The sequence below is a fragment of the Sceloporus undulatus genome, chromosome 6, assembly GCF_019175285.1.
Source record: "Sceloporus undulatus isolate JIND9_A2432 ecotype Alabama chromosome 6, SceUnd_v1.1, whole genome shotgun sequence".
Classification (NCBI taxonomy): Eukaryota; Metazoa; Chordata; class Lepidosauria; order Squamata; family Phrynosomatidae; genus Sceloporus; species Sceloporus undulatus.
The window spans coordinates 114325455-114339689 of record NC_056527.1 but is presented as its reverse complement, the minus strand read 5'-3'; the positions used below and the strand labels follow the sequence as shown (position 1 = coordinate 114339689).

At 42.2% G+C, this 14235-nt stretch overlaps 1 protein-coding gene across 1 annotated transcript in view; it reads left to right on the top strand.

Moving 5' to 3' along the window:
• Window positions 1–13373, top strand: part of MMP14 (matrix metallopeptidase 14) — a 29501-nt gene extending 16128 nt beyond the window's left edge. The window contains exons 3-10 of the mRNA XM_042475691.1: window positions 696–818; window positions 1716–2023; window positions 2657–2818; window positions 3342–3505; window positions 5019–5157; window positions 6893–7043; window positions 8527–8642; window positions 10880–13373. Of these exons, the coding sequence (XP_042331625.1) occupies window positions 696–818; window positions 1716–2023; window positions 2657–2818; window positions 3342–3505; window positions 5019–5157; window positions 6893–7043; window positions 8527–8642; window positions 10880–11196 (1480 nt within the window). The 3' untranslated portion in view covers window positions 11197–13373. The remainder of the gene's footprint in view (window positions 1–695; window positions 819–1715; window positions 2024–2656; window positions 2819–3341; window positions 3506–5018; window positions 5158–6892; window positions 7044–8526; window positions 8643–10879) is intronic.
• The last annotated feature ends 862 nt before the right edge of the window (window positions 13374–14235 follow it).

Sequence of the window (14235 nt, the reverse complement as noted above, 5' to 3'; positions counted from 1 at the left end):
TTCAGATGGAATCTCTTTTCCTGCAGCTTGCATCCATTGCTCCGGGTCCTGTTTTCTGGAGCAGCAGAAAACAAGCTTGCTCCCTCTTCAACATGACATCCTTTCAAATATTTAAACAGGGCTATCATATCGCCTCTTAACCTTCTTTTCTCCAGGCTAAACATCCCCAGCTCCCTAAGTCGTTCCTCATAGGGCATGGTTTCCAGACCCTTCACCATTTTTGTCGCCCTCCTTTGGACACGCTCCAGTTTCTCAATGTCCTTTCTGAATTGTGGCGCCCATTGTAGGTACCCATTATGACAATCCTTACAACTTTGTTCCCAAGGAGAGTCAAACATTTAGGTGCATCCATATCGGCAACCCAGTTCTATCAGTTTTCGGCTCCACTAGAACCAGTAGTTTGTAAAGCTAATGGATCTTGATTGCATATACAGGACCAAGCAACTGCTGCAAGTCCATCCTTGCTTCCACACCTTTTGTAAGGACTGTATCTAAGCTCAGAACACCTAGGAAACTTTGAGCAAGATGACAGATTATGCCATTGTTGATAGATAGATAGATAGATAGATGTTGACCTTCTTAGCCTTGCCTCTACTCCACCACTATAGGTAGACCAGCAGAAAAATTGAGGTACTGTACTTGGAACACTATCCTCAGACACAGCTGGAAACTTACACATGTCTTCTTTCTTCCAGGGCTATGAAGAAACCTCGTTGTGGTGTTCCAGATAAGTTTGGCGCAGAGATCAAGGCCAATGTACGACGCAGGCGCTACGCCATCCAGGGGCTGAAGTGGTCACACTATGATCTGAGCTTTTGGTGAGGTTTGGAATAGTGCCAGTGCTGAGAGAAGGGAGGAACTGACCTGTGGGAATGGAGAGAAGATTAACATTGTGTTGGATCCATTATAGGGAGAGCAGGAGATGTAGAAATTAATGTGACTGGGGCTGGAGGGAGGGAACACTGATGAGAAAAAGGATGCAAACTGGACATATGTTTATACACACTTCATCCTGACCAGGAAATCAAAGTAAAATTTGGAGTTGTGTTTTTTTTGTTGTGAGAAGTGTGGGGGAAGGCAAGGAGAAGACAGATGAGTTATAGGAAACCTTGTGGTCTCATGAGTAGGCCTTCCTAAAGGGGCCAAAAGCTGTATGAAATGTGATGTGATGCACTACCCCTAAAGGCCTTTCCTGGATTTCTCAAAAATACACAATGTGCACAGTTTAGATAACTGTAAAAAAAGGAAGAAATCTGAAACTCCAGATAAACCAATAGTCTTTGTACTACAAACCAGATTTGTGGGTTTCTAGAGAATAGATTCTTGCATCTCCCATGCTGACTTTTAATGTTTGTCAAGGTCTTCAAAAATGGCGGTCAAATAAAGGGAAAATGGTGTAATGATCCTTTGGTGACATTCTTGAATATGAAGTCATCTCCTAGGAGGGAAAGAAAATTTATGGGACTGAGAAAGGAGAGGGAATGTGGAAGATCATTTTAGGGGGACAGATGGAAATACGAGGATGTGGAGAACATCTGAAGTTAGGTATATAGCAGGAGTTTGGGGTGACTAGGGGAAAGTGTAGGGGTACAGAAGGTGGTCTTAAGTGGTAATATCCCATTAGACCTAAAATGCCCTGGGAATCTTAGATTTAAATCAGTGTTGGGGCAAGGTCATTTCTAGCACAGGGATGTAAACTTCTGCTTCTATTGTAGCATCCAGAATTATACACCCAAAGTGGGTGAGCATGCCACCTTCAGTGCCATCCGACGTGCCTTCAACGTATGGCAGTCAGTCACGCCTCTGCGTTTCCGCGAGGTTCCCTACTCGTCTGTGCGCGAAGGCCACGAACCCCAGGCCGACATCATGATCTTCTTTGCGGAAGGTTTCCATGGTGACAGCACCCCCTTTGATGGCGAAGGGGGCTTCCTGGCCCACGCCTATTTCCCCGGACCCCACATTGGTGGCGACACTCACTTTGATGCGGCTGAGCCCTGGACGTCTCGCAACGATGATCTGAGTGGTGAGCAAACATTTTGGGTGGTTGAGGAGAGAAATGGTGGGAATCAAAGATGCGTGAGAAGTGTGGAAGATGCGAATGATGTGTGAATGAGTCACCAAGAGAAGAAGCAGAAGGAACTGGTGGTTAGTCCCCATTGTTCCTACTCATCGGCTTGAGATCCGACAATATCACTTCCTTTTTCCAGTTCCTCAGACTTCCTTTACTTCATGATGCAACTGCTTCTAGATGTGGAATGGGAATTTCCTGGGGAGAAAAGTCCCATATTCAGTTCCTTCTACTATCCTGAACTGGCTTTTATTGGATCAGAGCTTTTATGCATGCATGAGAAATGGGGGTCTGTATTTTTCAGGTGCCCTCATGAAGCGTGAAAACTTAGCCTTTCCCATGGGGGAAAGTTCCCCTGCACCAAGATTTTTGCATACTTTGATTCACTCATTGTCCTCCAAATTGCATAGAACTAGAATATTATGAGGAATAGATGATGGCCTCTTGTTGACCCATTTTTAGGATTCATAGCCGTGTTAGTCTGCAATATCAGTATGAAGGAACAACTCCTTCTGCTCAGTTAGTCGCAAAGAGAATACAAAATCCTGTTTCCAGGATATTATATCTGTCTCATTTTTCCCTTTGCAGGAAATGACATTTTCCTGGTTGCTGTGCATGAGCTGGGCCATGCGCTGGGCTTGGAGCACTCGAATGACCCATCTGCCATCATGGCACCTTTCTACCAATGGATGGACACAGAGAACTTTGAGTTGCCTGAAGATGACCGGCGTGGCATACAGCAGCTGTATGGTATGACCCTTTTATCACTGTGACCTCTGAGCCCTTGTCCATATTTATTGTCTGAACCACTTCTGCCACTCACAAGGCTTTCTTCCTTTGCTTCACCTCAGAGCTGCTTTTCCTATCTTTCATTTATTTAGACTCAGGACATTATGGACTTATTCATTCTGTAGCATTTGGTTATTGGAAGTATACTGTCCTTCAATATAGAAGCTCTCTTGTAACTGGCAGTGCTGGTTTTTTCTTTTCTTTAAAAAAATCCCTTACAGTTATAGCTATCATCACTGGGCTTAGTTGCCCAAATTCCTAGTTGTAATCATCTCCTCCCCAACCTGACCTGACTACAGCTATCCATCATCCATAGCCAGGAGCACTCGAATGACCCATCTGCCATCATGGCACCTTTCTACCAATGGCTGGACAATCATACTTTTGAATTGCCCATTTCTCTCACCTCCTCTATCTCCTTCCTCTCGCTGATAATCCTGTCATAAATGGGATTAAGAGAAATCCTTTTCATTCTTGTCTTCAGGTTCTGAAATGGGACACCCTAGTAAACCTCCGCCAGTCCCTCGAACGACCGTGAAGCCCCGTGTCCCTGACCGGCCACCCAAAAACCCCTCGTATGGTCCAAACATCTGTGATGGAAGATTTGACACTATTGCTATGCTAAGGGGAGAGATGTTTGTCTTCAAGGTGAGGCTGAAAGGAGGAACATCGGAGCTGCAGGCGATGCAGAGAGAAAGGAGAAGGAGCTGTGGACTGGAACAGAGGGAACAGTCGTGCTTCAAAGTCATCTCTGTCTCCTTTCTCAGTCCTGGCCCCCGAACTAAAAGTTACACCAGATCAACCTTCTTGATTCTGCATCTTAAGCTGCTGCCACACTGCAGAATTAATGCAGTTTGACAGCGCTTTAACTGTCATGGCTCCATCCTATGGAATCCTGGGATTTGTAACTTGCTGTGGCAGCAGAGCTCTCTGGCAGAGAAGGCTAAATATCTCTCAATACTACAAATCCCAGAATTCCATAGCATTGAGGCATGGCAATTAAAGCGCTGTCAAACTGTATTCTATAGTGCAGATGCAGACTTATATGAAATATGGAAATATAACAGTTTATTTTGCATGATTATTTACCCTTCAGTTAGCATTGCAGATAAACTTTATATGAACCATGGAAGCCTGTTCCCCGCATTATCAGAAACCCTGCAAAGAACCTCATCCAGTTTAAGAGCCTTCCTATACATTTTCAGTCTTGCTTACTCTGCGTTATAGATTAGGAACTTAATTTTGGGTAGTTAGGTGAATGGAGCCAGGTGGAGGAAAGCCTTTCCGTGTTGGTATATTTTGATTGCAGAATCATAGGATAAACATACCACTACACCACTTAGTAATATCAGCACTCATGCCCCCCCCTTGTTGCTCTGTGTGTGTGTGTGTGTGTGCCTTCAAATCGTCTTTTACTTATGGCAACCTTATGGATTTTTAATAGGGTTTTCATAGGCAAGGAATACCCAGAGGTGGTTTTGCTATTTCCTTCCTCTAAAATGTACTCTGCAGCACCTGGTATTAATTGGTAGTCACCCATCCAAGTAATAACCAGGGCTGACCTTGCTTAGCTTCCAAGATCAGACAGGAGCTGGTGCCTTTAGGGTATTTAGATATTTGCTTACTTTGAAAGGTTCAGAAAGTGCAGCCAGAAAAGGTGGTATACAACAAAAGTTAAGACCTTTAAACAGAAAAAGCAAGTAGACCAACAGCAATAACAACAAACAAATCACAAAGACCAGTTACAGTCAGTCCATACCATATACACAGTGGGCAAAACAGGATCTGACACCAATTAGAAGCTAAAGTAAACTGCTGGGACTTTAATACAGTGTAAAGAATACATGGCCCTGCCGTTCTTGATAAACTACAACTCCTCTCATGCTCAGCGTTGGCTGCGGCTGATAAGAGTTGCAGTCCAAAAACATTAGGAGGGCCACAATCTACCTGCTTCAGATTTACGGACCCTGGAAATGTTAAATTTGTGTTTTAAAAACTACATTTTAACTCTTGTAAAAGTTAAATTCTGCAGGTTCATTCTTATTCTGTATCATTTATTATGTCAGATACACACACACACACACACACACACACACACACACACACCCCGCATGCATAACTTAACATGCTTGGATTGGTTCCTGATATTTTAATTTTCCAGGACAAATGGTTTTGGCGGGTCCGGAACAACCGTGTGATGGACGGGTACCCTCTCCCCATTGGTCAGTTCTGGGTTGGTCTTCCTTCCACAATCAACACAGCCTATGAGAGGAAGGATGGCAAATTTGTTTTCTTTAAAGGTTTGTGCGTTATTACAGACTCCTTTACCTCTGAGGATGGTCACATCATGCCAAGGCTGCCTGCCTGAACTCTTTGGAATGCTTATATACTGTTTAACCAAATGTATTATTTCTTTTCCCCAGATAGTTTTCTGCTTAGTGCAAACTGAGCAGTTTAAATACCATTGATACATGATAGTTTAAACTCTGCGAACCATCAGTCGTTGCAGATAATCTTGCAGCCAGTCAGCTTGGCTCCAGGCAAAATTTACAAGGCCAAGCCAGATTTGTGGCTTGGCTTTAGTTTTGCCATGGCTGTGTAAGTTAGAGCAGCATCAGGTACCTGTTTCCTGTGAGATCAGCCTGGGATCCCTGGCCGTCCAATCTCCTTGTCTGAATTTTTTATGCGCAGTTTTGTTGCCGATGTTATTCAGATTGTGATTTCTCTTGTTTTATTTTTGTTTTATATCCAAGAGTCTGTGTAAATACTTAGGGTTCCACTGACACTTTTCTGGCTTTCTTGTGGCTGCGCTAATATGTGCAAGTGCATGTATGCACACAAAATGTAAAGGGCTTTATGGACAAATGAGAGTTGAAAACCAAGTTTCAGCACCATGCTGCTTATCTTTCATTTGTCCAATTTTCCCTTGCAAGTGAAAGTTGTTGTAAATTGCCATCAAGTCAACTTTGACATGTGATGGCCATATGAACAAGAGACCTCCAAGTCTTCTGGTTATTAACAACTCTGCTCAGGTCTTGCAGATTCAGAGCTATGGCTTCCTTTATTAGGTCTATCCACTCACAGTGTGGTCTTCTTCTTTTCCTATTGTCTTCCACCTTTCCAAGTATTACTGTCTTTTCTAATGAGTCATGTCTCCTCATGTCATGTCCAAAGTACAACAATCTCAGACTGCTGCCACACTGCAGAATGAATGCACTTTGACACCGGTTTAACTGTCAGGGCTTCATCCTATGGGATCTTGGGATTTTTAGTTTGTTGTGGCATCAGAGCTCCCAGATAGAGAAGACTGAGGGGCTATACAGATGGGCGACATGCAACCGCCCCTTTTTGCCCTGTATTGGTGCCACAGCAATCGCATGCAGCAGCACAGATCGGCACTCTGGAGGGAGCAAAAAGAAGCTGCCCCAAATGGTTCTCTGGAAGGGGCATAATAAGTGCCACAGCTTGGCTTTATGACGCGCCTTCCACGCTGCGTCATTTCGGCACTGTGGTGGAGGTGCGTCATCATGGCGTGCTCTGTCTAGAAGGCCGTGTGCCAAAATGGCCCCCGGGCATCGTCGTAAGGGCTTGGAGCATGTGGACGCTCAGGCCTCACCCCGTGCACAGGCCGGCACAAAGTGTCGGTCTGGATAGCCCCTAAATATCTCACAAAACTAAAATCTAAGACTTACTCATTTGTTTTTTAGCAGTCCATGGTGTCCATAGAATTCTTCTCCAACACCGCATTTCAAATGAATCTCTTCCTATTACCTTTCTTCAGTGTCCAGCACAGGTGAAAGAGAGGAGGGGAAAGAGGGTCTAGTTAATTTTATTTCCCTTTGCTTCAGAACTGTCTATATTCTCCCAACAGGATAAATGCCGCAGTGAATACTGTTCTTGGCAACCAAGATTGGCTCTTAGCCCACTGTCTAAGTGAAATGGGGGTGCAAATTGATCCTCCATTTCAAGGGAGTGCTGAACTAGTTTAGTTCTGCCACAGCATCCCGAGAAACCAGACTGCTCTTCTTCTCACAGGTGACAAGCATTGGGTCTTCAATGAAGCCACATTGGATCCAGGTTACCCCAAACACATTAAGGAACTGGGCAGAGGGCTTCCTACAGACCGGATTGATGCTGCACTCTTCTGGATGCCAAGTGGAAAGACCTACTTCTTCCGAGGAAATAAGTGAGTGACTGACAATTGTTGTCCATTCCTAGTTTCAGTTAACCATCTCCTCCATTCCAGTGATCTAGATGGAGTGGAACAAGGATCTAGGACAATGATGGGCAACTGCTGGTTGGTGGGGAAAAATTTTGTTGCCCCAGGTTCCTTTGATGAGCTGCCTTGGCATCCCTGATGCTAAGGAAAATACGGTAGCATCACTTCCAGTTTCATTTTTTGGACAAATTTCTGGCTGTATGCATGCATGCATGCATGCATGTATATTTACTTTGAGATTTTTAAAAGGCATGTGGGAATCTTGGAGGTGTTGGTGGGAGATAAAACTGTTCTGTTTTGCAGTAGTTTTTAACCATGAAGTTGTTTGGAAAATGACCTGAACATTTTTTTTTTAATCTGGGGATGTAGGAGCTTTGGGGGGGGGGGGGGGCTCAATTTGAGGATCTGTGGCACCATGGGCTGCACTTTACTCACCTTTGGGAAAATGAGACATGGAATAGGTATGACTTTTCAAGCCAAAAGGAGGACATGTTTTGGGGGAAGTTGAAAGGTGAGACCTTCTCTTTGAATGTAAGGGGAAGAGTGCGATGGCATCATTGCTTTTGCTTTCAATGTGTGTATAACTATAAAGCTTTTTGTGACACACCTTGAACCCCCGGAATGAGATGGATGGATAGATATGGATCTATCTATCTAAGCAGATAATGCTTCAGTTAATTGTGTACCATGTAGATGCTGGAAGGAAAGCTAAAGAGTGGGGCATTAAGGCACCCTCTTTCTCCAACAAACTGGGAATTTTCCCTTTATGTCCTTCTGGGTTCTGAGAACTCACCAAGTATTGCCCACAGATATTCATCCTACCTTCCTACTTTTAGAGGCCATAAATGTGACATTTATTTAAAACAAACAAACAAACAAACCAAAACTGTCAGGACACTGAATTCTGCCTAGTTTCAGAACCCTCATACTTTTGTCATATGGTTACGTGATACCAATTCTGATAAACAGTGATGTATATCTTGTACTTTTATTTATCCAAGGTTTTACTATTTTCACCTATAGTTGCCTATTTGCTCTATATTGCTAGGCTTGTTGCCTCCTGGAAATCAGTGGGACCTTTTCCCTTAGGGATTTTCTTGGTCTCATGCCTTGCTGGATGAGATCAAAGATTAATCTCTTCTCTCCAGCTCTGCCTAAATAGATATTCATTAGAAGCTCAGAAAACAGTGTGATAGTTAGCTATCTGTGACGTTACCTTAAACCTTTCTAATTGCCATTTGAACTAGTGGCTCACACCACATTGTGTTATGATGAATCCCAAGAGTTAATTAAGGCATCTTCTGGCCATCACAGGGAACTGTGATTACCATCACTGTCATCTTCCAACCAACCATATTAGGAGCACTGCTGCAAATGGGAACCAAATTAATTACTTGCCATCCTCTTTAACCTCTGAAATCGAATGCAACTTTCCTTTTTCATTACTCAGATATTACCGCTTTAATGAAGAGAGCCGAACTGTTGAGGCCGACTACCCCAAAAACATTGATGTCTGGGGAGGGATCCCTGACTCACCCCGGGGGGCCTTTATGGCCAGCGACGAAGGTAAGAGGGATGTAAAGACTGGGATGTCACTGCGGTCTAATCTGCACTGCAGATATAGTAATGAAGTTTGACGCTGCTTTAATTCCTGTGGGATTTGTAGCTTGTTGTGGCACCAGAGCTCACTGACAGAGAAGGCTAACTATCCCATAAAAGTATAAACTCCAGAATTTCATAGCACTGAGCCATGCCAGTTAAAGCGGTGTCAAACTGCATTATTTCTACAGTGCAGATTTAACCTATGGAAAGGGAAGAAAAGTGGAGAAAAAGAACCCACTTCCTAGCATGGACTTCTCTGTATATAACATCCAGTTCCTAACATTCTGTCATACAGCAGTGTCATCGGTGTAGGAAAGCCATTGTGTGAAAAAAGAACATTATCAGGTTTATCTTGGGTGATTAGTTAGGCTGAGAGAGTGTGGTCACACAAGAATCTTATGGCTGAGTGAGAGTTTAAATCTAAATTACGTCTGTCCTACTTGGGTTTGCTTAGCATTGCAGTGAGGGTATGTTTTCCCTCTTGCCTGCCAATCTTTGCTATCCACAGGAATCTTATAAAGGAATGTAATGCCAAGGGATGCAAAGAAGATATATCACATCCTTTCAGATGTGCTTGTTATGTCCAGTTATCCCTTCCACATAAATTTCAGGCAGTATAAAGATGGTCACATTGCTAATTACTAATAATCAAGGTTAAAAAACAAACCAGTTTTTAAAAAAGCAATCACTGTTAAAAACATTTTTTTGACATTAATATGTAGAACTACACCAGTATACGGTTTAAATCAGAAAATTAAGTAGCAAAATGCAGTTTAGATGTTATGGCTTCTAGCTTAATTAATAATTGTTCTTTAGAAAGTGCTCTTTGAAAGCACTTTTTGGTTGAATTTATGTTAACTTCATTTTTAACCCCTTTAATGAGATTTCTTGCACTATAAAAGAAAGTAATTAAAAAGAAGCAACTGACACTGGATAATGGTCTGGCAATGACCAGCTAACAATAAACTGTTAAAGTTAATTCAAACAGTCATTCTTGTTCCAGTAAGAGGGTTGGAAAATAGTAATAATAGCCAGACTTAAAAAAATATGAATAATTAAAAAAAACCAGAAGTGTTTTTTTTTAAATAAGTCATTTGGTTTGCAATCCCTGATAATAATCCTTTGATATGTCATAAGATTTAATTAGTGAACTGTTGTTGATTGTCATTGATGAGTAAGTGTGTGTTCATAAAATGATTCAGCAATGACAACTAGCAATAATTTATTAAAATGAATTGAGTTTTGATTATATGTGTATTTTTGAGAAGGACTTTTCCTATCTTGGATCAGAAAACTGTTTTGCCTAAATAAAATCTGAAATGCCTTTTCTAAAAAACAGAATTGGCATTGAAAAGCTAGCCTTAAATTTGCTGACCTGGAATCAAAGGCTACTCTTGGACATTTCTAATGTAAAATGAAAAGAAGAAGTCACGGTTTGCTTTCAAAAAATTGTATTCAAAATAATGGGTTTGATCCAGACTTAGTCATACTTAAGGTAGACCCACTGAAATCAGTGGGAGTTAAGTTAGTAATGACTAACTGGACTGTCAGTGCTTTCATCAGAGTATAATTAAATGCTGATCTAACCCAAAGAAAATGCTCCGTGTGAAACAGATATTCTTTCTAAAAATGTTCCAAATGAAATCTGGTTTTAGCATAATAATTTACAGACGGAATGTGAGCTTCATGTCAGATTTCTTTTTTTTTTTAAAGGGGGACTGAAATGAAAAACTGAGTTCATACTGAAAACACAATTGAGAAAATAACATTTGGATGTCAGAGTTTAAACCAATGTTTCCCAAACTTTGCTCCCCAAATGTTTTGGTCTTCCGTTCCTTTAATTCCTGACTGTTGGCTACGCTAGCTGGGGCCTCTGGAAGTTGAAGTCTTAAACATTTGGAGAACCAAAGTTTGAGAAACACTGGTTTAAATCATGAAGCCCAGTCTTTGCAGTCTTTGAATTCTACATTTGAACACGGAAAGAAGATTATCAGCCTGAAACTGAAAACCGGGGTTTTAAGTTGTCATATGACAAATCCCACTTTCCTAGAAAATGGGTTTTGGAATTTCACAATTCCCTCCTGAACTTCCTTGGACAAAGATATCTATTGTTCCTTTTGGGTTTCTTTCCTCTGCAGTTAATTCCTTTTCCTTTTCTTCCCCATCTTTCTTGCTTTGTCTGGCTTAACCTCCTGGCACAGTTTTCACCTACTTTTACAAGGGCGACCGTTATTGGAAATTCAATAATGAGAAGCTGAAGGTGGAGCCAGGATACCCCAAGTCAGTGCTCCGGGACTGGATGGGATGTAGTTCAGATGACCGACGCGAGGGAGAAGAAGTGATCATTATTGAGGTGGACAATGGCAGTGAAGGGGCGGTGAATGCGGCCGCTGTGGTTTTACCTATCCTGCTTCTCCTCACCATCTGTGCACTGGGTATCGCCATTCTTATCTTCAAGCGCTACGGGACACCCAAACGGTTGCTGTATTGCCAGCGTTCTCTGCTGGACAAGGTGTGACAGGGTGAGGAGCGTCCCACCTTGGCTGGGAGGGCAGGCCACTCCTCTCTACTCTTGTCTCCTGCCATTTGTCACCATCTCACCTCCTACTCTACTTTCTTGAACCCCCTTCCCTTTAGTTGGCTCATCTGTGTTTCTTCATTTCTTCTTGCCACCATCTGCTCCCTCCTTTCCTGACACATTCCCATCTTCTTTTCTCATCCACCTTCTGGTCCCTTCTGCCCTCCTCCTGTGCAGCTTACTTAAACATGACTTCTCCTCCCCGTTCCCCCATTCCTTCATTTCCAAAATCTCATCCTTTGCCTTTTCCTTCAGCATCAGTATATGTAGCTCTATGTCCACTTTCCATCTCCTCTACCCCTGTTTTCCTCCTCCTGCCATTGCTTAGCGTTCCCTCTCTTCCTCCTCCTAATATCCCACACGGTGGGTGTGCTGAGCATGCTCATTTATGTAACATTTGAGGAGGCGAAAGAGGACCTCTCTCCATGCTGGTTTTGGTTCCACCAACCCCACTGTGGCCACGATGGGACATCCATTGGCCTCCTTAGGAAAAAAAAGACTTGCAAAATCCAACATCAACCTAACTTCAAACATCCACTAAGGTTCCCCTTCTAGAACCTGGTGAGACAAAGGTTAAATTATCACCCCACGGTCCGAAATATGGGTCCTAAGATCTCTTTCTTCCTATCCCAGCTCTGGTCCTCCATAGATAATCTCTTTTGTCCTCCCCTCCCTTCTTGCCTTTCTTTCCAAGGTTGGGTTGATGGTGAAACCATCCAAGGTTGATGGTTGATGGTGGAACCAAGGGTGATGTCCATTGTTGGGTTACTGAAGAATGAGGGAAGAGGGTCTTTAAACTAAATGGGCATGGCTTCAAATATTTGGGGAATTTTGGATTTGGCTAAATAGTGGGAGGAGCTATGCAAATGTGGGTGGGGAAGGGAAGCTGTAACATTCCAAGGGGAGGGGTTAAAAGTTGGTGGAATGGAATTAAGCATTCCAAAGGGAACAATATCATTCCATTGGGCGAGGACCAATAGATGAAGCGGTCCATATAGAAAATAGCAGGGAGGGCGCATGTTGGTACATAAGAGGGCGGAGTCAAAATATGGGGGCGTGGCACATCTGCCCATCCCTCTCAGGGTTGGGGAGGCATCTTAATGGGCCACATCTGGAAAGGGAATGGGCCATTGGTACATGAACACAACAGCAAATGAAGCAAGTTTGAGAGTATGGGAGATGGGAGAATGGTTGCGGTGGTCTGGAGGAGGAGGAGGAAAGTAGTCATGGGAGGTGGGATGGAGATGGAGATGGCGAGCCAGGTTTGCTAAAATGTTTACTCTCCGACACCTGACTATACTTGCACAAAGTTTACAATTGTCACTTCTTATCAATTCTGGATCCAACAAACAAACACCAAAGTGGAAGTTTGCAAAAGAAAGAAACAACAACAAAAAAAGGAGATCCAAAGAGGAAGAAAAATTGGTATTGCACCAGAGAACTCTGCCTTAACCTCCTGTCTTAGGGGAAAAATGTTAATTTTCTTTTTGAAAAAAATGTTGAATATGTAATTTTAATTATTCTATAGAAATGCCTTTTTTAAAAAACAAAAGTTAAAAAATAGTGCATTAACAGGGTGGGTGAAAATAGAATAGGGGTGGGAGGAGAACCCCCAAATTCCTGCAGGCCGGGATTGAGGATGTCTTAACTCTCTCCTGTTCAGACCATTTTTAACGGGGGCTTGGGGTTGTGTGTTTTTCAAATGGTCTCCAAACGGAATTAAACTGTGTTTAACGATACATTTTGTGTTTTGGGGTGGGCTTTTTAATAATATTTTTATGGTTCCACTTTATTATTGTTATTATTGTTATTATTTTGCTATTAATAATAAACACCCATTCATTGGGAGGGAAATATACATATATTGCTGGGAGCCTGTAGGCTGTTCAATTCTGTTACTCCTTTCAACATTTAGCAATAAAGGTCCCATTTCTGGGTAGAAATGGATTTAAAATGCTGGAAGCTTTAGAAGAATTATTATTATTTTTGTCCCCTCACAAGTTGTTCACAACTATTTTGTTATTGAAAAAAGAATCACCAAATATTTTTTTTTTAAAAAAAAAACCAATAAATGCTGGAATTTCCCCCCCTTTTAGTAGTATTTTGTATGAAAGTGTGATTTATTTTTCCTTTTGGGGGAAAATTACTCTGGGGAATGTGGATAGTTTTCTTAAATGTTTGTTTCCTCCCAGTTTTCGTTGGACCAAAATTTGGAAAGGCAGGCACAAAAATGAATAATACGGGATTAGTCCATTCACAGTTTAGTTCTGTGTCTATGTACTTAGAAGTACGTATGTAAATCCCATTTAAGTCCAGTTCGATTTAGGCTGCATCTACACTACAGAATTAAGGCAGCTTGACACCGCTTTAACTGCTATGGCTCAGTGCTATGCAATTTTGAGGTTTATCGTTTTGTGAGATAGTTAGCCTTTTCTGTCAGAGAGCTCTGGTGCCACAGAAAACTACAAATCCCAGGATTCCATAGCATTGAGCCATAGCAGTTAAAATAGTGCCAAACTGCATTAATTCTCCAGTGTGGCAGCAGCCTATCTCCCAGGTAAGTGTCTCTATAAGATTTCAGCCTACTATTTTAGAGGAAAGCTTTACACCTACAGAATAAACAAAATACATCAGGATTTTTACAGCAATTGGGAGTGTTTTGCACTTGGATGAATCCTGTAGGCTGCTATTATCGCCAAGTGGCCAAACTGCCTATGATGGCTTGCCCTCATGAATTCTCTGCCTCTGTAGTAAAATAGAATGGTTTTTGGCACGCAACCTTCTTCTGCATTCCCTACACTAGCTTGCTTCCTTAGCTCTTTGGCAAGATACTCCCCTTTTCAAAGTACAAAAGTAGTTTATAATCACTTAACTTAGCACTGATGAGAGGAAATGAGGGAGTGGAATCTACCAGTCAGTTCAGGCAAAAGCAAACCACTGCACCCTTGCCTTTTCCTTCATTAATAACTTTTGCCATCT